Genomic DNA, 26,568 nt, shown 5'->3' with positions numbered 1-26,568 from the left:
GGGCTCATAAGGGGTTAAAAGCTCAGAAAGCTCAGAAAGCGCTACACCAAAACATACTTTGAAGATTATCACATAACATTTTAAAATCAAGCTGTAATTGCACTGGTAGCCGATGAAGTGAAGGTACTTTAGTAGAGAGAGGACCAAGATGGTTTCGCAATTTAACACTAACAGTAACTAACACTGGGCCCAATAAACATAACTTAGGAAATATTATTCAGTTGTAAGAAATCACCTATAGCTTTGAATATCCAGAAAACAGTTATGTAAAGTGGCCATCTGCTTCACATCACTTGGGTTTATAGCTGGGTAATGGAACCTAACTTTATGTTTATAAAGTACAGTATATGACCAAAGGGTAGCATATATATATGGAAAAAAGGAGTGGATCCAGAATAGACCCCTGGGGGACACAACAGATAACTTGTGCTGTAACTTTTTTGATGACCTGGACTTGCCAGCAGCGGCAGGGAAAGTTATATCCTGCAGATCAAAGGAAAACCAGACGAGCAGCACCAGAGATGTCAACCCAATGTTTGAGATGCTCAAGTAGGACAGAATGATTAACTGTGTTAAAAATTACACTAAGATCTTGGACAATTAAAACAGAGGATTTTCCTGCTTTGAAAGCATTCATCACTGTAAGAGTTGTCCCAGTGCTATGAAGACTTCTAAACCCAGATTTAACCTTCTCAAAGAGACCATTACTGTTCATAAATGTAATTGGTTAGCAACTATTTTTTTCATTTTCCAAAATCCTGGACTTGGAAATGGCAAGTTAGAGATCAGTATGCAATTGTGTAGAGAATGAGGGTCAGGAACAGGTTTCTTAAAAAGAGGTTAAAAAATAGTATTCTTAAAGTGGGCAGGGAGAACGCTAGTGCAAAGTCAGTTTACTTGTTTTAATTGTGGGATGAAGTTTACTCATCTTTTTAACTTGAAATAAATCTTACGAGATAAATTCATAGTATAGATCATCGTAAGTAGTATTAAAACTGATGTAAGTTATATGAGGATAGAGTTTGTTAAGAATCAAAAGCTATTTTGTTTCTGAAAATATAATATATTTTTCTTTATATTGGTGGTTATTTTCCTCATGTTTATCCACCTTTTTATTTACAACTACACTACTGGTTAGGATATATGGACAAGTATACAGTGTACAGTGGGCAGAATAAAGGGAAGAGGTAGAGGACATTTGTCTCGGCTATGGTCTTAATTAATTTGCAGAGGCATTATCAAATGTATCTAGTGAGGCAGCAACCTGTGAGGAGATGTGCACTGGGGTGATCTGCAAATATTGACGATTTGGTTTACAAAGAACCTTAAGTATTCTTTACATTCTTCAGAAGAGGGTTCAGTACTGGCACTAGAGAGAGCATCTGTGGTACGGCTAATCACTTTAAAAAGTAGCCTACCCTTGAATTTTGCTGGTTCTGATGAAGACTGTGATGCACTGTAGTGGTTTCACTACTGTTGACAAAATGCACTTATTGTAAGTCGCTTTGGAGAAAAGCGTCTGCTAACTGGCGTAATGTAATGTAATGTAATGTAATAGTTATTTTTGATAAGATCTAAGAGAATGTGATCTTATATTTTCAACTTCTGAATTACATCTTCTCAAGCAATCTTATGATTGATATATCAAGGTGCACTGGAGTTTTGAGGCTTTCCATTTCCATTCTACTTTTTGACAATATTCCCAGTTAAGAAGGGCAGATTTGTTAGTGTTTTAGACTTCATGTGCACTGAACTTAAAACAGTAAAAATGCATTGTACTGGGGCACCCCGGTGGCTCACCGAGTAGAGCACGTACCATGTAAGGCTCAGTCCTTCCCGCAGCGACCACGGGTTTGAACCCGCGGTCATTTGCTGCATGTCCTCCCCTCTCTCTCTCCCATACCTTCCTGTCTCTCTCTCACACTGTCTCTATCTAAAAATGCGTAAAAAAATATAAATTGCAATGCAATTGCAAAATATAAATTGCAATACATTGTACTGTTTACATTTCCTGTGTGTGTTTCTAGTTGCTCACAGCAAACATTTGTGAATATGTGCAATAGCAAGGTTAATAAACACTTATAATAATTATGCCTTTAGTCTAGTTTTAAAAAATAAAACCAGAGTTAATGACAAATAACTATAATACTGGGGCATAAATTCCATAGGGGAGGATCATTAAGAAGTCTGACACTGATATTCTCATTTGAATAAATGAGCAAAATGTTTAGCTTCTAATGATGCTTTTTGAATTGTCAGTAAGGAAAAAAAAAGTTACTCTCTGTGGATTGAGCAGTACATTGTGCTAAAAGTGATGCCCTGGTTTTCTGGAGTGTTTTTCCCCCACTAGCAATGCCTCGACTTAACATGAGAGAACCAGGCCTTCCCATGAGAATCATTACCTGCACTTAGCATTCTCTCTATGGAGTCATCACACAAAAACTCCTTTTCAATGCTTGAGGCTCTTACTGGTTATTAATTGCTTTTAAATAATGAAACTGGTAAACAGAAATGTTTATTCCAATGCAGGTAAATCTTGCTCTGAATCACAAAAAGGAGCAAAGTCACAACTCTAGTTTCTTAAATGCAGACAGGATGCTATCACAGATTGCTGTAGTTCTTGCATCTTGGTGCAGGTAACAAATCAAGAAAACAGACTTCTAGACTCAAAACCATGGTTTTATTTAGAGTTGAAACATGTATTTTAGAAAATGAAGGATTAACGTCGTTGAGAATGAGAGTCAAATCAAAAGCACTTTCAAAAATTGTTTTATATGGAAACCAATTTATGGGAAACGATCAGACATATGTTTGTTGTGAGCAAAAGCCTACTGAGACCCCCAGGAACGCTTTTGAAGTACACAAGGTGTTTGCTTTTGCACCTCTTCATATTTTGTGTTCTTTGTGCTGTCTGTGACACCTCCCTCCCACAGACAAGCTGGTAGATTTTTTTTTGGATCTCCTCAAACATGTCCATTTGCATTTTAAGCATGTCAAGAAAATGGCTTCCTTCTCAGCTGCTGTCACCGTGTTTGGCAGACAAGCATAGGGTGTCTGTTTATATGAAACAGACAAAATATACCTCCGTGCAAATATTTGCACCATGTAGGTAGAAATGGGCGCCACAGACTCAGAATTAGACTGCAAAACATTCAGTCAAACGGTCTATTCTATAATTGTGAAAAAATTTAAATCGCTGTTAAGATATTTTACGACACTCAATGTAAAAATCATGTGTAAACAGTAATACAAAATATAAAGAATATGTCACATTTACATTCTACTTATACAAAAACCTGCTAGAACACAGATTGTGAAGATATATGAACCTCATATTAACTCCAACATGCAAATGTGTAAGACTGCATTCAGGGAATATTAATAAGAGCTGATTAGTAGCCACGGCTAAATATGAGAAACACTAGGGCTTAAGCATTGACAGACAACACTGAGAGCCATGGTAAGAATTACAACGAAGAATTCCCCATTTAGCTTGATAATATAGGCTGCTAACTAGCTCATTCTGTTTGGATTCTCCCTCCCCTCTCCCTCCCGGCACACTGGTGCCACACTCGTAGCCTCCGCTCACACCGGCAAATTGGCAGAGCTACCATGCAGTTTCACAAGAGCGCTGCCGAGCTTCTGCGCTTAATGAATTGCTGAATGTGTTTGCTATCCTTACGGGCAAAGATCCACCGCCGAGTCTCACTAAGCCTCCTTGATTTGTCTTGTTACATTGAGGTTAAACATTTTATTACTCGGGTCTATTTCTTCCCCAGTTGACTTCATTATGTTATTTCTGGGCCTTCATTTGCTTACGTTTCCCTTTAAGGGGACACGAGGCAAGTGAAAACCTCTTTGCATGAGCAATATCCTCCTACTAACCTTCCTTTGGTTTTGTTAGGTAATACATTTTATATGCGTGTGTCGAAAGCAACAGGGTGACAGTAAAATGTTACTGCTTGTTATATATAGCAGTATATATTTAGGAGAATGGCTAAGACTAAATTAGGTAAACTATTCTAATTGAATAAAATCCACAAAAGCCATGTTATCTATAGCTATAATGTCTACATTTAGATCCCTAGGTAGTGGGTAATCTTGTAATTTAAATGGTTGTTTGAGCCATTACACTAATCTTTTTTTTATAGCAGTGTAGTATAGTCAAGACAGAGTGAAGTATAGGAGTATACAGTAAATGTATATATAGTAGATGTGGAACAGAAAATGTACTCATATTTAGAAAATATCAATGGTCTTTCTCTAACATATTTAATCTTCTTCAATTCATTATCTATTGAACAGTACAAACATGTTTTATCACAGCTAAAGGGGCAGGAAAAACTTTTGCCTCTAATTACTGGCTGTTGGGATATAACATTTCTTCAGTACATAATGAACTGTTAAAAGTCACAGCAAAAGTCTACAGTATTTGATTGCTGAATTTCAGTGTTAATCTCCTCTAACTAATATCTATCTGAGAATCTCAACAAAAAACGAAAGCTCCTGCATGAGCCTGAAGCCTTATTCAAAACAGTTGATAAGCAAATACAGTACAGGCCTACTGCAGTGTGTAGTATTTTAGTCGTAGAGGGTTAATTTGTGTATCTGTGTATTTGTGTCAGTGTACCTGCCAACTATTTATCACAATAGATCAGTGTGATTGTCACTCACTTCACTGTTTTGTGGTAGAAGACAAGTGTGTGTGTGTGTGTGTGTGTGTGTGCTAGCATGCAGTAGAAAACAACCAGCTTACCAGCAAAACTTGACTTAATATAGCCAAATGGCAACTCTGTTTTAATGTAGCTAAAATGTAATAACTATCTAATTATCTATCTAAAATTTGAAGAATTGATACAGTGGCACACCATTTTGCAATTATGTCATAAGTAACATAGATGAGGGGTGGGCATTTATTTTTCATGGGGCACCACATCAAGAATTCACCATGATAGATGAATATTATTTTACAACTACACTCAAAAGTTCATGTTCCAGTTCAAATAAAGGAATTTACGTATGGTTTATGTTTTATGAACCATACGTTTTGTGTAGCATTCACAATATCTTCTCTTGCTGAAATCACTTGTATTGTCTTCAGTGCTCTTCTCAGGTGCTCGTACAGCTGGCAGTACGTCAGAAATCAAACAAGCATCAACCGACTCGAGGCTGGCGTGCTGTACATCCACATTCTAACTGTCATGGGTGAACACATGAATTAAATATTTTGTTCAGAGATTCTCTCAGTTACAACAACACTGGGCTGCCGCAGCCCTTTGGTGTCAACAGGTGGAGTTTTTAAAGTCAAGACAGTTTCACTCACTCCAATCATGCATACCCCCCCCCCCCCCCCCCCCCCCCCCCCCCCCCCCCCCCCAGCACATAAACAGCACTAGCGCACTTGTTCTTATCCGATCCTCGTCTCTACTGTAGCTGGGGAAGTTGCATTTGAGAGTATATACTTGAAATTTCCATTTTTTCTAGACCAGTTGGATCAGTGAGAACCATCTGGCTGCACACAGGCTATATCTTGCCAAGGTTTAACTTAAATATTAACTGAATATCTTACATAAAGCTGTAATAACATGAATACATGTTAAACGTTTCTTTTGTCCAGGTGCTATAAACACATTTGAAACCTGGTTTCAGATATAGGCTTAGATATAGGTATTACCAAAAAGGATGCATCTGCACCAAACAATATGTGAGTGACATTTAACAGAACAGGTACTTGGTGGACAGTTATGAGCAAGACATATGGATCCCCCATGATGGGTCATCCTCAGTGCATGCAAAGCGTTGTAAACGTCAAAGTCACACCAGCCAGTTCTAGCATGGCTGACAGCTGGCATTTGTCTGACATGTTTCCCAACTTACCCTTTTTCGTCCCAACAGTCAGAATGCTCTTGAGCAGGGCCAGCGACTGCGTTATGGAGAAATAAACGCAGCAATGTTTTCCTTCCTTACCTGCCAATCTCTGACAAGTGCTTGACACCTACTCTCCTTTTTTTAAACAGCAGGTAGGTGACAACAGCCTTCTTTTGTCATGTAAGACTGAGCTCTCCAGTTGTTCGTGACAGGTAAGTGTCTTATGAAACAGTCGGGGAATGGAAATCAGGTAGCTTGTCAGTTAAAGAGGCAGAGGGTGGAAGCTAGCAGTGAAGAGGAAAAGGGGGTGGGGTGAGAGTATTGTTTTTGACAGGGAAGGGGGATGTGCGCACCACCGTACCTTGTTGCATCAAGGAACCTACTCCAAACCAGAAGCTGTTGAGGAGAGTGAAGTTGTTCTCCACCACATCTGATCCGGGGTTACAAGGATGGGCGTCATACCATTCATACGGACTGAACCTGCAGAACGAGAGAGGAGGTTGAAATCTGCTGTAAATCCTTGATGCTTATAAGAGCTGAGAAAATGCAAGCATGATGTCTTCTTTATCCTCTGAAAAAAACGCCACATGCTCCTTAGAAAAAAATCTCACAATTGAATCGCAGTAGCATATTCTGCTATTTTAGAGTTCCCGCTTTTGGTTTAGAGTTGCTTTTTTGGACTGAACCCTAATAAAACCGTTGCTAACTCTGACAAGCCACAGCAGCAGCTCTTTGAAGCAATAATTATTAACATGAGCTTGAATGTGTGACCATGAAATCTAGAAAATAAAATGACCTCACACCTCCTGATGTTGGGATTTCTAGTCAGTATCTGGCAGCAATTTTTAAGCAGTTATTTTAAAGAAAAACAAACTTGTTGTCAACTTAATATCAAACTTCATATGAAAAAGTTTTAAAATCAACTCAATACTTCTAGTTTAACCTTACCTTTACATATCTCCTCAACCATCTGTCATGTGCTTTGTAGTTCAAGGTGTCCAACTTGGCACAGAAATATCACTTAAGATGGCAAATATCAAAATGTCGTGCGAGAATATGAGGCATGAAGACTCCCAGTAAAGTCACATTAAACCACAAAGCGTGCTTCTTTCCATATCTCTGCCATTTGGTGTAACATCCACTAAAAATGCTGCACGCCATGAATCCTTTATTACACAAGTCATTTTCAGAGGCAGATGGTGAGATAAAACAAGCTAAATGTCAGTACTTTCCCCTTTTGAAATTTATTTTGAAAATGTGAAAATCATTTTCTGACTATTCACATATATTCTGGGTGTACTGCTGATAGAATTGGATCCTTTAGACTCTAGATAGTATCTCCTTGAAATGTGGCATATCTGTTGCTTTGATGAGATGTGGTTAGTGCAGAGTGGGAATGACTGGAGAGATACCCTCATTTCCAAAACAGAGAAATATATCAAATCATCCACAATAGTGCAATGAAATAGCGTGAATCATTGAGTGCATATTCTCAGCTCTAAAGAACCATCCTGACAATAATCTGGATAGCCTAATTCACTGAAGTTTACACTGTTCAAGAGATAGATACACTTCAATCTCATTATATGCTGCCGAAATATTTTCTAATATGTCAGCAGTCTATTTTAATCAGACACTGAGACAGTGAACGTCACGGTTAAGTCTGAAACTGCTTCATAATTAGGTCTTTAACTGCCATCCTTGAAGTAGTTTTATCATTTTAGATCTTAGTTCGTTTAGATCTTAGTAACCAATCAGAGATCTGACCTGATGAACAATAAGAAATCCTGTTTGTCCCATGTTGGCTTGCCTAAGCATTGTTCCATATGCAATTATAATGGCTACTGTCAAATATACTCAATAGTGTTTCCATCTCAGTTGTGGTACAAATGTGGTACTCCCTACCATTTCAATTAATTTCACTTTAATCTCCTTTTGTTCTACTTTAATGTTAAATTGAAAGCTGTGGTCAAATAATAAGTGATAGATAAGGGGTAAATTTCTATTCAGACACTTAAACAATGCTGATTCAATGCCCTGGTTCTCTGCTACTTTTTAAAAGGCTTGTGTTGGCAAGCAAGACCACAAGATATTTGCTTCAGACTGCATGCTAAACGACACTTTCCTTAACTGTTTGCTAAACAACAGCCTACACACAGAGCAGGTGATTTAGAAACAGCTTGCCATCCATACCTGAAAGCAAGAAAGCATAATGTTTGCATTTGCAAATATTATATTAATTCTACCCGCACTCCAAATGTATAATGCAACTGGTAATCTAACCTGCCAGTCTTAATCAAATTAAATTTGTTATTTAACACACCCTAATAACGCTGTAATCCAATTTTGCCCATACTTCTCATTCTGCTTAACATATTCTGATGTTGAAATTGTCTGTTGCATTTGTTTATATAAGAAATGCAAATATTTGATATATTCTATGCATATTCTATTTTTCTGTTTATCTTTTCCTATGATTTTAGTGCCACAGACGTGGAAAGCAAAGATGACGCAAAGAGAGTCAGATGTCAGACATTGGGCCATAACCTAATTTGATCACAGATTTTGATTGAATCACAAACAGTTGCTGATTGTGACATTTTGGCTATATTTACATTCCTTTAAAAAGGTTATAGTTGGATCTAAGAAAGGATCCTTTGTAAATACAGTATTTTTAGATGCACAAACTGATGTATAGTAAGTAGCTGCATGAAGAGCGACACTTTTAGCCCACATTCTCCTGTCTGCTCCTACAGTACAAAGCTTTATTCCTCCTACGATACAAGTGGGTAGCTTTTAAATCTCTCTATAAGTCCCTGAAATGCAGTGAGGCCATTATTTGAATCACTAAGAAACTTAAAATAACTAAGAAATTAAATAAATAAACATAGCTAGTAAACCCACGCATTGTTACAGGTTAACCTGTATTGAGAATATAAAAGCACTTTCCTTGGTTTGCGTGTGCAGGCAGATATAGTACAGACACTTGCAACCTGAACTCCATGAAAATTGAAACCTGGTCCCTATATTGCTATTTGAGATGATAAGGATACACAGGGAGAAACCACCATCATTACACACTTAGTGGAGCGTGAATGCTTATCCACATCAACACGTTACCGAAGTCTTCTATTAATCTGTACTCCACGGCTTATTTTTATCTCCGAAATTTTTCAAATGTATATTCTCCAGGTTCTGAGTTATGTATTGAATGATTGAAGCAAAAGAGATTTCTGCTCCCCTCACATCCTCTAAGTCAGCCCTGGTTTTAAGGGCTGGACTGATATGAACAAATATGGGGCAGCAGTTATTTCCCCTTTTTTTTTTTTTTGGTTAGGTATGATTTATTTATTTTTCATAGAGCTGCAAGCGCTATAATAGATTTCACATATCATACCAACAGCTATGGACTAAACTATGTCTCTGGCCAAATAAATAAAAAGAAATGTTGTTTTTGTACGCACCTTGCAACACAATCTTCATAGTAGGGCAGAGCTTCTGAAAGCTTAAGTGTTTTCTGCTGATACTGTTTGTAATAGCATCAGACCTCAGTCCAACATATACAATTATCTACTTAAGATAAAGTAACCATTTTCTTTCACTGCAGTCTATTTCAGACTCATATGATGCACTTTTAGGCATGCAGCTTTTCAGCTGTCTAGGCTGGCCTCCAAAAATGATGCAACAATTTAAGATGATTTTGTACTTGTATGACGCCACTCCAAAATGTTTGGTCTCACGACAAAGACTGAACGTTGAGGAGTGCAGCTGTTTGCTCTCAAACCCCAGCATTCCTTTCAAAGCCTACTTTCTCAGAACTTCCTCAAGTACCACTTTGCATGAGAAGCACCAGGAAATACTGACAATGATGCTGACAGGATATCCATGACGTTCATGAAGCAAAAAAACAAAAAAAAGTGAGACACTTTTCAGCCAATCACACAGATAATCTCCATCCATAATGATTTTATGACTGATTACTGTCAGGGATTTCATGTTTTTTTTTTATTTAAATGCAAATGAACCCTCTGTTAAAAGCCCACTCTGATGAAATTGCACATCAGGTGCGTTTTTTTACTGCTCAATATGATATTTAGATATGAAATCCTTTTTTGTTTCAGCAGGTATCTCATTTCAAAAAATGATGGTTGTTTAAAGCGGCATTGCCACTGTGAAAGAAATTACACAGGAAATAAGAAATTACACAGTGAATGGGAGCTTATCACTCGGCTTGAGGTTTTGTTCTCATCCCTCCTCCCACTGCTGGGCTGTAGAGAGCCCATGCTGACATAACTGCCTTGATCACTACCCACCAGCTAACACTCCAAGTCTGCGAAAGTCACCAGTGTACTCTACTCATCCAAATAAACATGTCAAAACATACCATATAAGAGAAAATTCAAGTCTCAGCCTGCACGATAGCACAGAGTCGAATACTAAGACAATTGAAATACCTTGTGTACAACTTTACGAAGGGCATAAAGCATCATTTGAGACTTTTGGACTTACCTGGCTATGACAAACAGGACACAGCTAACACCCAGGTAGGCCAAGAGGATGTAGACCCAGATGTCGGGGGTCATGGGGTTGAGGAAGGAGAAGAAGCCATTGTTGGTGGCGTTGGGTTTGCGATACAGGATGCTGATGCCCATGCTCATGAAGGGCTTGGAGAAGTCAATGACTTTTTCACGCATGTAGGTGATGGTGAGTGGAGCCACCGCCAAGTCTGCCCTCTGTAGTGAAAACAGACAAATGTCACATTAGCTGGTCACTCGCTTTTATTTCTCTTTTCAGATTAGCAATAGGAATGTCTTTTCATATCGATAATGATGCTGTGGAATATGTAGCAGGAGGATAATACAGGTGGATATTATTTTGGCCTTTCCTCTAAACTCAGGACGACAGTTGGAAATGCACGTAAATACAAAAAAAAAATGCATAGGATTAGGACATAACCATTCATATCATTGTGAAAAAATGAGAGTATCAAATGTGGCATTCTCCATAAATGACTTTCTCTCTCTTCTTGGAAAAAGGAGTGTCACTATTCCCATGAATCAGAGGAAATCCGACACAGTCCCATGTACACAGTAATTACCTAGGGCCACTAGAACGACCTGAACCACCACCTCTGTGAGATGGACATGGCAGAGGCTGACAGCGACATTGCAGTCCCTGATTATATGCATATGGCCGCATATTCAGAAGGTTACCGTTTACGTTGGCGGCCCCCACAACTCCCCTGCACCAGGGTTGAACAGGAGGTTAATGAAACCAGCTGCTCGGTTCACGCTTTCATACTTCTTTCCTCTGGAAACGACGCAACTCACAAAGGGAGGTTTTCTCTAGGCTACTTCCTGCTTACTGAGCAGTGGGAGAGGCACAGGGCTTGTTCATACTACAGTTCACTGATTAAGGGCAGTAAATGAGATCCCGTGTTTGTTTTGGGAACTTACGTAAAGCCAGGCCGCCATTACCTCTTACAAAATACAACTACTAATCTGTAGGTCCCGGAAATATACTAACATAGCTTGAATGAAATGAAAATAAATTGTGTTGAATGTTGCGGTCATGTCCTGGCACACCTCTGATCCCACATCCACTGTAAATGTCAGCTGATGCATTTTATCACACCATACACTACCATTCAAAAGTGTGGACACACCAAATTTTTCTTCATTTTTTACTATTTTCCACATTTTAGAATAATAGTAAAGACATCAATACTATGAAATAACACAAATGGAATTATGCAGTGACCAAAAAAGTGTTAAACAAATCAAAACTATCTTACATTTTAGATTCTTTAAAGTAGCCGCCCTTTGCCTTGATGCAAAGGCAAAGGCTCTGGAAAGAAATTCATACTTAGGCATCAACTTCACTATTTATATTTGTAAAAGAAACTCATTTCAAGCATAGCCTAAGCCTTTAGATCAAAATGGCTTTAAGATTGTGAAAAACATAGTACATTCAGTCAGGTGTGTCCAAACGTTTGACTGGTAGTGTATGTGTTTTACAAAATATATATGCACATATAACACCATTTTGTTGTAGACCACTATGCATATTCGGTTCCAGACCCTAAGGCTATTCTTAGCTTGACTTCAGCTTTACCAGTGGCGTAGACAGCGTTCCTTCAGATTTGTGTGATAAGAGTCACAGCAGTAAACAGAGGTCAGAAAGAAAACATTCCCACTCTGTGTGTGGCACTGCGGATTACCTGCACCTGTGGTCAGCACCATGGTGGCTAAATACAAGTCGGCCTCTGAAGAGATAGAAAGAAGGGAAAACCGATATGCCCTACAGTGCATCCGCTGTGTCCTCATTAACTATTCACATTTTACATCACATACCGCTCCCTCTGTTCCATGCTGCCGACTGCAGCTTTTGAACCAAGCTGCCACTCAGCCAGAAGATCAACCAGCAGGCAATCCCAGACATCCCTATGGTGGGCTAATGTACATGCCGCATGTCCATTTTCTGCCTAGGCACATACACTGGGCACAGGCAAGATAACCTGATAGTGCCCTGCTGTTTGCCACATGGCTTGGTGTTATCTGGGTTTGCAGATGGTGGGCTTAGAGGTGTTCTCTTTCTAAACCGCCTCACCTGATGACAGCCTGCAGGATTCATAAAAATTACTAATGCAGTCCCATGCATTGTCAATCCACTGACATGAATGTATTTAGCATCAGTGGGGTGAGCTGTTCCTTCTTGGTTATACGGGGCAATGATTGAAGACAGTGTAGGGCTTAAGTGAAATGTGATGGTTCACATCTGCTGCTCCAGCTCCAAACAAATATTTACATATTGCTCACAACCCTGGCTTAACAAACATGGGCATACTATGCTATATGTAGGCATTTGATAACATGCCATCATGACTCTGACATGACGATTGTAGAACACTTACGTATAATCAGTGTTGTGGTTTTGCTCTTTCTTCCATTATATGAACATTTAGAACAGACATACAGCAACTGCAAATGTTGCTTCAGTGGACGCCTGTGCACAGAGCCGCAAAAAAAAACTGGCGGTGCTTGCAGAGATGCATTTGACACATCCTCAAGGACAATGGGTATGGCAGATGACACGCAGAAGTGGTTGCTATAGGGTTGATGGTGGAAAATATGAGGTCCGATTGGTCAGTTACATTTGCAAAAACCACAGTGAGAAATTAAAGTCCAGCATGACATTTATCTAAAAACCTAGCTACAGGCCTACAGTGTAGTCTCACAGAGAAATACAAAAGAGCTGATTATGAAGCATACAGTGTAATTAATGCTGCATTCAAATGGTGTCGGATTTACTATCTGAACAAGTTTCCGTCCAGGAAGTGCCACATGAACACTTTATTATGTCGGATGATCAAGTCGGAGAAATTGGGATTGTAGATGCAGCATAAATTGGCTGAGTGACGTAATCATTCTCTCCAACATGGCTGAACAGAGCACAGGGGAACATAGTACACCAAGTACAAATTTAAAAGACATGGATATTCCTTGATAAGGTGCTACGCCATTAGATTTCCTGTGGTATCTACATTCATATTCCCCTAAAATAGCCGAAGATTGCTTGCTAGCTAGGCTATCGTTAGCTCGATTGCTAACGTTAGCCTAGAAGGCTAGCAATGTGTGTAAGCAGTTAAGGAAACATTCTCCAATTTGTGACGTATTCCCGACTAGGGGAAAAGTACGACCCGACATCACTTGAATGCAGGGTAAGAACTTTCTTTGCATATCCCTCTGAAACAAACATACAAATGCACACATTTCACCCGGGTGGTCAGAGCATGGAGGCCTGGAACAAGTTCGGGTTCAGTGTCTTGCTCAAGGACAGGGATAGACACATTTGCTGTTGCAGCGAGTGAACTTGTGCCCTTCTAGCTATGGGTCAGCCACTTTCACCAGCAGGTCATCCTGCAGCCTCAGATAAAAATGAAAGTCACACTTGTCAATCCACTTGCAGCCTCATGCTGCCCTCAATAACCATACGTTCCTAGTTCTGCACTCTGAAATCACTCAGGTCTGCAATCCTTAGATAGACCCAAAATGTGTGTGCCTTTCTGACTACAAATAAAGCAGTTTTTCATTAGGATACCCTTTCGGGTCCCAAAACCAGTCAGCTATCTGTCTGTGTAGACAATGAGAGTGTGGGCTGGCCATAACCTTCCAGTGTATCTGTCGAAGCAGAGATTAATTGCCATGACAGAAACAAATGATGTGTTAAGCCCGCTATTAAAGTTTGCATCACAGCATGATTAAAGGGATCATCTATTGTGACTAAATCAAGTTTAACAAGGCCTGTTGCATCATTTAGCACCTTCCCAACAATGCCCTTTGGCACTCTAGTTAGCTTTGTGACTATGGAGAGGAAAATAAAAGGCCATATGTTACACAGAACTAAATTAACCATACAAGGCACCATCACAGTTTCTCATTTAGGAACATCACATTTTCATTGGTCATCAATGGCATACTACTATCATACCATGCAAAAAACATACAAAAAGACACACACACACACACACACACACACACACACACACACACACACAGAGAGAGAGAGCTTTATTCCTGTCACTCTACATTACCCTTCTGTGCGACAAAGCTTGACGACCTACAAAGATGAATGAAGGGGTACAACTGCTAATAAACCTACACCCAAGTCCTGTACTGTTAAAAAGATAAGCCGGCGCAAAGGTTTTGTGTAATACTGTAATGAAACTATGATTTATGTGACCATGTGGGCTGACAGGATGAACACATGATCCCTGTGATTTACCACCATCAGCTAAAACCAACTATGTACACTGCTGTTTTGCCTGTTGCCTACCTCAGACCTTATCTAACTATAGGTGACCCTTTAAGGTAGAGGCACTAATAAACCCCAGTAAACTTTAATGCAGCTTCTCTATCTGTATTGCAATGAGGAGGTAATGATTTTTTTTCAGGGTTATTGAAAAGCAGTTATGAAAACAAATCGAACAGATAAATAACTTTGATAGAGACCATCTACTTTCCCCTTCTCTATCTCTTTGTATACTGTGTACACAACACATACAATACATGCATAAAATAATATTGCATATATAACATTATGTATAGTATAGACATATTGGAAAATAGCAAACCATCACACTATCAACTGACTCTAACAATTCTAGTTAAGAGTTAGAATGAAATGCAGCTTGATTATTAGCGCAGTGAGGAAGATAAGGTTGTTTGTGGTTCACTCTTATGGAATCTATAGCCATCCTGCCTCTCCTCTCATGGCATTCCTGGGTCAGCTCTCTTGAGTTTGCCGTAAGGTTTATGTTTCAGGTCTGCTGAATCAAGATCAGCTTATCTATACGGACAGGGGTAAGAGACGCACTGGACCACAAAATAGAACCAGCTAAAAATCCACAAAGAAGTGGTGATGCATCCTTGGTCATGCGATATGAAGCGGTGAAAGCAATAACTAACAGTATAGATTAAAATCTCTTTCTAGTAGAACGCCACTCATGTGTTGCTATTTGCAAAAAAAGGAATGGATTTAAAAAAAGAGTGAAATACATATATGCTAAAAAAAAAAATGCATGCTTAAAATGCACTAGTTTTTTAATTTATATATAAAGATGACTATTGCCATCCCCTCTTTCAAAAGCTGCTGTACAAACCAAGTGCCCTTGAGCAAGTGGAGCTGCTCATTCACCAATAGTTGACTATGAGTGTGGTTGTACTGGGCAGCTCCCAGGTGTGTGTGTGTGTGTGTGTGTGTGTGTGTGTGTGTGTGTGTGTATCTGAGTGTGAGGGATGGGGTTGCTGAAATAGCATTTTCTAGAGACACAAAAATAAGCAACAAAATAGATCTAGTCTATTTCTGGGATAGGTGAGATTTGTGTGTGGAACTAAAAACAACAACAACAACAACAACAACAACAACAACAACAACAAAAATGATTCAAATTCAAGATCAATCCAGAGGGTCTCAATTCCCCAAATCCTACTTCTTCAAATAGTCCCTAGAAACCTGTTGTCACAAACAACAACATTCCTTTTTTTCTTTTCTTATTTTTAGCCGTAATATGAACAGACTCTCCATGGCCATTCACGCCTTCTTCCTTTAAACCAAAGTACAGAGTAATACAAAGTGCATATGTACTGGGTTTATGATGGATGCTTGTATCTCCATTTCCTGCCAGCATTTTCTGCCTTTAGTAATCCATTTGTTCCCCTCAAGGTTACTGTTATCAGCATGGATCTGGCAAAAAGCTTGGAGGGAGAGATAAAGTGCTGCAGTGGTAGCCCACCTTTCCTAACCCTTTCAGCACCAAGCCATTGACTCCTGCCATATGATTCCCTCCACTAAATGCCACTTAAGCTATTACAACTTTTCAGCCGAGCACAGCGCTGACCCAATGGGGCTGAGGACAAAGAGAGAGCACTGATAGGGACACTTATGAAATGCCAGCAGAGAATTGCCACCATCACTTCGATGTGAGGCCTGTTTCGTGGCCTTTGACGCTTTGGGTTTGATATAGACTGTATCAATTCTGCACTATCTATCATTTCTGGTCTGGTCTGCATCGTTAAAATATATATTGCATACATGTTCATCTCAGGACTCTGGTATATTCATCTACAGGCTGCGGATTGTCTCACTGAATGGCGTCAACACACTTGTAACTTTTAGGCAACCTTGACGGAGTCATGCCATAAATGTAACTGACAGCTTTGCAGGCTCCTCATGTCCTGTACTCAATCATATCTATATCACTGTCTACAACAGAGGACATAACCCGCAATTCAGTCCAATGTAATGATTTTGTCAGTTTGCCTGATGATGCAATACACTTTCCCTTTATATGGAATTGTAAAAGTATGAAACAGATGGTAATTATGCAGCAGACATCAAGGACAAAATTTTAAGCTGCCAGCATGATTAGAGGTAATTGTAGCAATGCAATAGTACAACTTACATGTTCTATCAGTTCCCTGATCATGCCGTTCCACTGGCCCTTGTCGTCCTGAGAGCCGTATTTCCCATCAGGCACCAGGCGGATCTCATACGTGAAGCCCAGGATGTTGGCCAGCTCTTTGAGCAAGTCAATGCAGAAGCCTTCGAAGCGGTCGTTGCCAACCAGCGCCTTGTCAGACTTCTTAAGCATGACATATGGCTCCTCCTGCACAGACCCAAAACATCAAATGAAAAGCAACGGTGAGGTCAGCGTTTTCAATTTGTTTCAGCACATGCACCTAATTGAAGCAAAGTGATCTGAGCTGATGTGTCGCTGTTGCATTTAACAGGGAGTGACAGCGGATTCAAGTTCAATGTGTGGCTACAGAGTGTGTTTAAATATGAAAGAGGACTGAGGTTTTTCTTACATTGGTGTGATGTCTAAAGGAAACCTGAGCTAATTTAAGAACATGATGTGCATCTCTTGTCTCAGAAAATGCAAAGCAGTGACTGCATCGTATGTTTGCTATTACAAGCGAAGGAGATGTACACAAAGGGAGTATTATTACTTCCGATGTGCTTGCAATGTTGAGCCGTCTAAACCTACTGTCTCCCCCACACTGCTGCCCACTCACCTATATAGTCGGTGCACAGGTCGGTTCATTTTATGGTCAGGGAGCTGACACTCTTTACTGCCCTGTAATATTCTGCCTGGCTGCTCATAATTTGGGCTGTATAAAAGCTTGATTAGGAACAGAATGCTGCAATGAAATGGAACATGCCCCTGATGTTGTCTTCATCGCTTGTCACCGAACTCACAAGGGAGAGCAACTGAGCCGCTGCCTGCAGTGACAATGACTAAGACAGAATAGCTTATAAATGAATTCCTTTATTTGGTGTCTGTGACCATTTCTCTGCCAGATAGACTTGCTTATCCCGCTGTGCATTTCAAAACATGTTGGTCCATTTATGCATGGACTGTAATACAATTTATTGCCTCCAACGGCCAGATGTATAATTTACAAACTCAGCTTAGAAGCATAGTAATTGATTCTCTAGTGAAGGTGACCCCTGCTTTGTGTTTGCCAACTGTGGCTTGTGTGGCACTAAGTGAGAAGATACAGTCAAAGGGGAGAAAAGTCATAGCACTCTTTATTCCCTCTGAAAATGTTTTTTTTTTTTTTTTCACAGGGAAGGAGGGAGGTATTTATAGTGGCCAAGAAAAACAGAGAATCACGAGGTGGCGGCATGTGGAAACCAATTATACTGTTTGTTCTAATGTTGTGTTATGGGCTTGATGCTAGCTGCCTCTGAAGAATGGCATAAACCAAATAACATCCTAGTGCGGCATAATTTACTCCAGAAATTATAGCATAATATAGATGTCCAAAAAAGCTATACATGAAAGAAGTATAAACATCTTTAATTGCTTGCCATCCAAATATGAAGCCAGTTGGACATTACAATTAGGATGGCCTCTTAAATAAGTAATAACTGATGAATACTTGATGACAATGCATTTAGAGAGAGAGAGCAAGCGCTTAGCCACAAACTTTGCTCAAGTTGTCCAATTAACTTGATCAAAAAGTTTGCATGTTAAGGGAAAAAAGTCATTACCATCTGTTTCTAGCCTTCCAATTCTTGCTATTCCCCAAGGTTTGGACTCAAATCAAAGTGTTTATACCAGTTCTACCCTCACAGTCGCAGCATGGGCGTGCATAACAGAAAGAGGAGGGAGGTGGGCCTGTGCAGAGACATTACAGGCAATGGAGTGCAAACAATTAATGTAAGGGGAAAACACATTAAGTGTCTTAATCTCTTCGACAAAGTTATCACTATAAAGCTGTCAGACGTCTTGTTCATGCATCACTGGAATCAGTTTGATGCAACGTCGTTAAGCCAAGAGAGGAGATTGATATTAGAGTTGAAACTCTCTTCAGCAATTTAAAAGTAGGCAGTTTTATGATCTTAAACTAATGACTCCTAAAGGACTCGCAAACCAAGGAACATGTCAAAAAATATTCAAATGTCTTATAAGGTAAAAATTAAGCAAAGACACAATTTTACAAGTGAAACACTTACACCACTCAATGAATAACAAATCAGGAAATCAGGAAACTATTACAGCAGTTCATTACACCACCTGACTCCTTGTTTCATTTATTTTTTCTTTGAGATAGGATTGACATAGCTGGCACTAGATAGGCATTAATTATATCCCTTCTTGACCTCACTTGGTCATAATTACAGGCTTGTGGTCCAATCCAGGCATAATGACAGTGTTTATCATTGTTAACTCGTATGTCTGTCCAGAAAATGCCCATGGGGGACATCTGTGTCAGCGCCTCCCTGATAGCTCCACAAAGACCCTCGTACAAGCTTCCAGTGACAGTGTTAAGAATATACAATAGAGGACCTGCAATTGACTGTGATGCGGGGCTGGGGAAGGGATTGCCTGTTTATTTCCATCCAAACATGTAATTAATTGAATTCTCAAGAACAGTCCATTTTTATCTCACTGCTGCTCTCTTTTATTTTGCTCTAGGCTCTCAACAGTAAACATGATCATGATGTGACCATACCAGAGTTGATCTGGAACATATTTTCCCTGTCTATCACGGAGAGAAGAGATGTAAAGTGAGCACACCTCTTCTACATGTTGCAATACATTTTAGATTAAAACTTGGCTGAGATAAGGGTAAAGATGTCAAGCTTTTGTAAATTGCAATGTATACCAATATATCTACAATAACATCAAAATGATACACGTACATGTAACCCATACTTTGTATGTATGTACAAAAAAAATCAAAGCAACAGCAGCAAAGTTCATTCTATCAGCACTGAGGATGGATAACAGAAGCAAGAGACACTTTGTTGGAAATAGCCAGACATTAGACCTAGCTTTTCTAAAGCTTGAACCTTTGGTGGTGTTCCCCAGTGATTTGTCTGTGAGAAAACCGAGGAGAGGCAGAGGGTAGGGCATCTTTTATGCCGGGCCACGCAGGTGACCTACCAGGATGGTGGTGATGACGAGGGAGCGGTTGGCCAGGGAATCAGTGATGTTCATCCCTTTCCGCTTGGGCACTTCTGTGATGTTGAGACCTCCAGACGCACTCCACTTCCCCACCTGCGGAAGATGAAAAGCATGTAGCTAAGTGTTCTGTTCTCGGTGGTGGGTTGTGACCCCTGCAGACTCCCCGCAAACCAGCCTCCTACATTAGTGCCAGGTTGAACACATCTCCAGCAGCATTAGCTGATTGGCTGAGTCACCTTTATCTCACCAGGTCAGGGAGTTTGGGAAAAGCGAGGGCGGTTAGGTGGAAGTGAGTGTGACGGGCAAATCTAAGAAATTGAAGAATCGTTTGATGGATGGCATGTTTAAATAATGGACATGCTTGAATAGATATTTTGCAGAGAAAAATTGGTGAAGATTAAGATTAGATTAGTCTTGTACTCCAAAATGCAGATGTACAGTTTTCAAAAGATGTAAATCTATCAGCTGCCATTACCTTCAAACTAAGCAATACATTATGAAAATCAGATCCAGTTGAAAGAGCCTCTGCTCCACTCTTAAACTACAATTCACAACCTTTATTTCACTTGAAAGTCTGCTTAAATTGGAACAATTTTGCAAGTGGTGGAAAATAAATATATTATGGGTGGCATTATGAGTTTCTGCCCAGTGTGTCTGAAAAACAGAAAATAAGATTTTATGGACAATGCCCTCCATTTGGTGGCTAATATACACATGAAAACAGTATTAAAAATAGCAAACCAGATAAACATGCTTGTGTGATTAACATATGGCTATTTCAGGTTTTGTATCAATGCAGTTTTCTACCCTTAGGAGCACAGCAAAACAAAAAAATGGCTACAATTAATTTTGAAAGAAAGCACAGCAGGCGGTTGCCAGCATGAAAGACTGGATTACATTGTGGAAGTAATTTTGCTCTGAGTAATCTCCCTAAGATAAGCCAAGAGATCTGAACAAATAAAGGGAGTTGTACATGTGAGGAGCCCTCGGGCAAAAAGCTCTGCATATTGTAGAGACACACTCTGGAACATATCATTACCACAAATAGTCCTGTGGCTGTCGGTAACAATCTCTGTTTGCAAGTCGAGCTCTCCACCAAGCTCTCCTCCCATCGTTCCCGCTCGCTCCATAACTACCAACACAGCTTTTAATATTCACAGGGGTTTGTGCTTGAGGTGGATCCATTTAAAGACATACAAGCCCCCACAAAAAGCATGAAAAACGTCTGGTAATGTCCTCCCTGTCTAATCCAGAGAGAGGCATATGCTCTAATTTGAAAAGCGTATTAGTTACAGCTTGTCACCCTAGCAAAGAGGACTCCAGGAGAGAGAGAGAGATTTAAAAATATCTGTAAATGCCTTCCACTTTGCGAAAATTCTTTCTAATTGTGCGCAATTACAATTAGCTCAATTCATTAAACGTGATTAGTCAAAGAAGCAATTCAGGAGTTATTTACTCATGCCACTACAGGAAAAGCATTCCATTTATTTCACCCTCCTGAACATGCCAGCTTCGAGTGAAAGTGCCACTCTGAGAACCCCTTCATAATTCCAGGATGAGCTCAAACTTGGGCTAATATTCAATTACAATGGATTAGTCAAGAAAAGTCCACATCTTAACAGGCTCAAACAGTTAAAGCCGATTCCATGGATATACAAGGGAGGGAAAAAAAAATCCCTGCAATCCGCTGTACACTGCTGGATAAACGTTAACATGCTTGAGCGTAGGATTTGTCAGCGACACAATGAAAAGATGCTAATATGGCATCAAATACTTTTGCAAGATGACTGTGCCACAACTTAATTTACAACACACGGGACAAGATGCCGCTGAAAGGGAGAAGAATCATTTCAAAGCAACAGTGTTACTAGCTCCATTCTTGAACAGCAGGGTTACAAGCTGAAAAGCCCCAGCTATTATACAGTCTTCAGCCTTTAGGGAGTGCTTGAGGAAGTCATAATGGGACTTATCCCTATTTGATGTATTCATAATGTATGAAAGCCCTCTAGTAGACAAAGCTGTTATAGTCCGGAGGGTACTCTGCCTTCCAGTATAATAAAATAAGTTCTACATTACCAACCTTTTAGTTCTTTTTTTCGTTCTTTTTTTTTTTTTTTGTAAAACATGTTTATACAGCTCATTACCACCAAACAGCATTTTGGGCATCACCTCAAATTACCATTAAGAGAGACTGCAATTAACACCCTAATGTGTACCCTAATCCAATTTGCTTTATGATCCACTAACTTATGCTTATGTTGAAACAGCCAATTTGCTTCCTTGTTAGGAGGTAAATGATACTGTCAAATTTGCATTATTCGTTCCGCATCAAGAGGAAAATCTGAAATGAATTTCTGAGATCAATATTCTTATTTCATTCTTTTAAAGGTATAGCCCTCATAAAAGCGCCACTTTTTACACACCGCATGTAATAACATAACATTACATTACTGCTGTGCTTTCACCCCACCTCGGCGAGGAAATTTTATTCTCATTTCAGCTCAAGAAAATGATCTTGCTCGAATCACAAAAACAGGTTTATGTTACAACACGCCTATTCAGTTCTACTGAGCGAAAATATGTGACCACTGCAGATAACTAATGGCGGATGTCAGCTAAAGCTGCTGAATAAAGCCCAAAAAGTATACTAATTCAGGCAATCTAGCACTTTAAACATGTTACCTTTTCGAGTCCCTCTTCCTTCAGACTGATGATGTCCAGGTCGAAGTCTGTACGCAGACCAGTAGTCTTGTTGAAGGACAGTCTCCCCGTCAAACCATCCCAGTGGGACTGAAAAACAATACACCTATGAAACCCATATTCAAACACATTCATAGAGCATATACTATGAATGAACAAACAAACACAAACATACAAGTGCTGTCGACAAAGCGCACACACGCACCTACCACACACACACACACAAACAATAACACCCTCTATCTTTCAGTGAGAGTAAACTCACACCCACACATACACCCACATACCAAAAGTACAAACACAAACTGCACAGGCCGCATTTCCTTTTTTTAATTACATTTTACATCTCAACGCCTCCAACACATTTTCCCCGCAGACCACGGAGTTAATTAACAACCATCTCCTTTGCTTGATTCCCCATGAGGGGGAAAAACACATTACTACCCACTATTACCATTCCCTGATACCCCCCACCCTCACACACACACACACACTGTCACTTTTCTCCAGTACAAGCCTGTCCTTCTCAAGCTTGTGCTAACTGAGAGGTCTGATACACTGGTGATCTGTAGTTGGGATGATCCCGAACCGGAATACCATATTCAGCAAAGCATGAATAATATGCTGTATACGGATATTTGTTTCTTCTCAATTTGTTAAATATTATTCTGATTTATTCCGAATAGTATGCCTATAGTCCTGAGAAAACTTACATAGTTAAAGTCCCCATGAAATGAACTCCCATTACTTTTACCTCCTGGAAAACGGTGTATCTTTAATGATGACCTCATGCTGCAGCAGTTGGCGTAAATAAAAATTCCAACCAATAAAACCATCACAGATTTTTGAACAATCCCACCCCCTCCCATCGAATAGCCTTTCTCTCCCTGACTGATATTCCATTTTTTCTACTCTTGAATGATCACTCACTGTGTTGTATCCCACCCAAACAAACATCCTGTTTCAACAAGAAATATATCAATCAATAAAGATGCCATTTCATTGGGTGTTTAAGTGAAAATAACTTCTGAAAAAAAAAGTATTGTCTGTGCTTGAGAATGCCTTGCACCTCCAGAGCAGCAGGCTGGGGGCAGTGAGGGAGCGCAGCCTTCCAACACAGCACAGCAGGCTGTGTGTGTTCACACTTTCAAAAACAAGGATCTATCACAGCGATAAATATAAGGGACGATAAGGTCACTATAGGCTCTTTGGACTCAACTGCAATTGCTTGCTATAAAATTTGCTGGTCATTTCATGCTCTTATGCCAGACCACATTCACTGCAACAGTTTGGGAGAAGGAGATAACTTGCTGTGTGTACAAACTTCAATTTTTTTTCCACTGAGATGGGGCTGAGCAGATAATGACAGCGTTTTTATTTTGGGGTGAACTGCTCCTTTAAGCTCCTTTAATAGCTAACATTAGCTCAGGCATTTCTTCAGTTTATAATTGACTCGTCAATGTCCTCCAGGAAGAGTGGTGGTGGGATTTATAAAATATATTTTTCTTGTTTAAAGTTGTTTATGGCTATTGTTTTTTTGGGACTGTGTTTATAAAAGCCTATATTTATGGCTACATAACATTTACAGTGTTGTTTGGCAAATTCAGCTTTAAAAAGCATTTTTATTTTGTTATACTTCATTGTTATTGATAGGTCATTGTAAAACCATGAGGTTAATGCTTTATTATCTCAGCAATGATTACAAGGGGAAAACAAACCAGGAATTTCTGGCATTTTTAACATTTCAGCCTAAACCACACCCAAGACAAATACAAACACAAACAATTTTGTTAGTTGAACAAATCGAGACACAAATACAAATAGCAGCATCTCCGCACACCCCTAATCTGCCATTTTCCACAGCCTGGTTTGTCTATTCTGAGGCATTGTCACACTCTCATGTTGGATGAAATAAGAGCTGATTACACAAGTTGTGCTTTCAAAAGGTTACAGTATGTGCCATCCGGAAAATAGGTTATGAATACAAGGAATTTATAAAGATGACAACAACACTGCTTTGATGTGTCTATCAAGGCTTTGTTTGCTTTGTATGTGGATATGATTGATTTGCTGGGTAAATATCTCGGTCCCAAATGAGTACACTGTCTTCACCCCACTTGTATTGTCATCTTCACCGCTCAATCAATATGCTCCTATATAAACAACACTCTAATCAAGCAGCTACATGAGGCCAAAGGTGTCCCATCACCTCTTTGATGAAACTCATGAAGCGCCCTCCAAATCTCCAGGGTTTGTGGCGGTGGCACTGCAGGGAGTTCACCGTCATCTGTGGAGCGTGCTGGTATGAGACGGACACAATGTGGACCGCATCATAGGTCAGAGCTGCATCTGTCTGGAATAAGGGGTGAACATTACTTCAGCTGATGGCCGTGGACAGACATAAGCAGTCGGGACACCATCTGCCAAATCTGCACACAGATACGGGAAGATCCAATGGAATTCTGATAAAAGAAAACATTGTCCACACATTCCTTTCATTCTTCTTTTTTTCTCATATATCATCTTCTAGAAATAGTTAGCTTAGTAATTAATGTCATTCCCTAACATTTGGGGTTTTTGATGCATTTTAAATACAGAGATCAGTTGAGTTATATGATATTACTATTAATATTGCTTAATTAATATCACATGAAGGGATCAAGCTCTCTCTAAAAGGGTTTATTCCAGAATAATGAAACTTGGGAGAGTGCTGTGTGGGCACCATCAAACCAAAATACATTAATACATAAACAAACGAAGAATAACTACAGCAAGTGAATATTGGTTAGATAAAGTTCCTTTTGCCACGTTCTTATTACGTTACTTTAGACTTTAAAGGGATTCTTTATTTGGCATATCGTGGATGGGATTTGCATTATTGGATTTAAGCTTTTATGAAGGGATTCAAGCATGAGCTCCCTTTAATATGCTAAATAAATGAGATTAAAATTTAGTAACGTGACCGCCCTGCATTACCAATAAGTGATTCTTATCTGGCATTATGGCAAAAATGGGCCCCGCAGAATTATTTTCTTAATCATTTTGATTTCTAGAATGAGATTTTTTTGCAATACTGCCAATTTCTCCCAGCGCTGCTCACAGGATAAACTACATTCCAATATGTTTTATCATTAACATCTGTACTAATACACAGTCAGTATCCATTCCATCAGCTACACCTAGCTACAGAAACTCTTTTGCCTCTACAGCAGCCTGAATTCTTCGAGGCATAGGTGCAACAAAATGCTCCAAGCCTTCCACAGGGATCTTTGTTTGTGCTGACTTGATAGTTTCACAATGTTTCTGCAGATTTATTGGTGGCGTATTCATGGTATGAGCATCTCGTTCCACCTCATCTCAAGGGAGCTCTACTGGGCTGAGATCTGAACTGGAGTAAACAAAGGAGTAAACCAAAGTCACTGTGCATTATCCCACTGGAAGTATGCTCATCAATGCTCAGTTGGTGCTAAAGGGCCGAATGTGCACCAAGAAAACATTCCCCAAACCATTACACCACCAGCGGCCTGTATACTGTTGACACCATGCAGGATAGCTCCATGGATTCATGCTGTTGTGCCAAATTCTGACCCTACAACAGAACCTGGGATTTGTCGGACCAGGCTGCATTTTTCGGACAGTTTTGGCGATCCTAATGCCCACTGTAGCTTCATCTTCTTGTTTTTAGCTGACAGGAGTGAAACGCAGCACAGTCCTGTGCCGCTGTTGCCCAGCTGCTTCATGGCTTGATGAGTTATGCCTTTCTGAGATTCCCTTCTGCACACTACTGTTGCACTGAGCTGCTACCCGCATACTTGTGGCTCGCTGGTTAGTTTGAACAAGCCTTTCCATTCTCCTCTGACCTCTCTGATCAATGAGGCATTCTGCACCCACTCAGTAAACTCTAGACACTGTGGTGCGTACCAACGGTCATGTTAAATTCAAAGTCACTTAAATCATGCATCTTGACCATTCAACATTTAGTCAAACTGTAGTTGAACCTCTCAGTTCTGTCTGCATGCTTT

The 26,568-nt window shown here is 39.8% G+C and overlaps 1 protein-coding gene across 1 annotated transcript in view; it reads right to left on the bottom strand.

The window, feature by feature from the left end:
- grik3 (glutamate ionotropic receptor kainate type subunit 3) overlaps positions 1-26,568 on the bottom strand; it is an 89,241-nt gene that overhangs the window by 7,647 nt on the left and 55,026 nt on the right. The window contains exons 7-12 of the mRNA XM_071530806.1: positions 24,756-24,899; positions 22,529-22,636; positions 19,826-19,939; positions 16,832-17,035; positions 10,378-10,601; positions 6,230-6,348 (exon numbers count right to left, since the gene is read on the bottom strand). Of these exons, the coding sequence (XP_071386907.1) occupies positions 6,230-6,348; positions 10,378-10,601; positions 16,832-17,035; positions 19,826-19,939; positions 22,529-22,636; positions 24,756-24,899 (913 nt within the window). The remainder of the gene's footprint in view (positions 1-6,229; positions 6,349-10,377; positions 10,602-16,831; positions 17,036-19,825; positions 19,940-22,528; positions 22,637-24,755; positions 24,900-26,568) is intronic.

This window comes from Centroberyx affinis, unplaced genomic scaffold, assembly GCF_046629955.1.
Source record: "Centroberyx affinis isolate AG114_WGS23_722 - 3 ecotype Tasmania unplaced genomic scaffold, CSIRO-AGI_Caff_v1 ptg001981l_1, whole genome shotgun sequence".
Classification (NCBI taxonomy): Eukaryota; Metazoa; Chordata; class Actinopteri; order Beryciformes; family Berycidae; genus Centroberyx; species Centroberyx affinis.
Note: the sequence above shows the minus strand (reverse complement) of the source record. Positions and strands in the feature narration are given on the sequence as shown.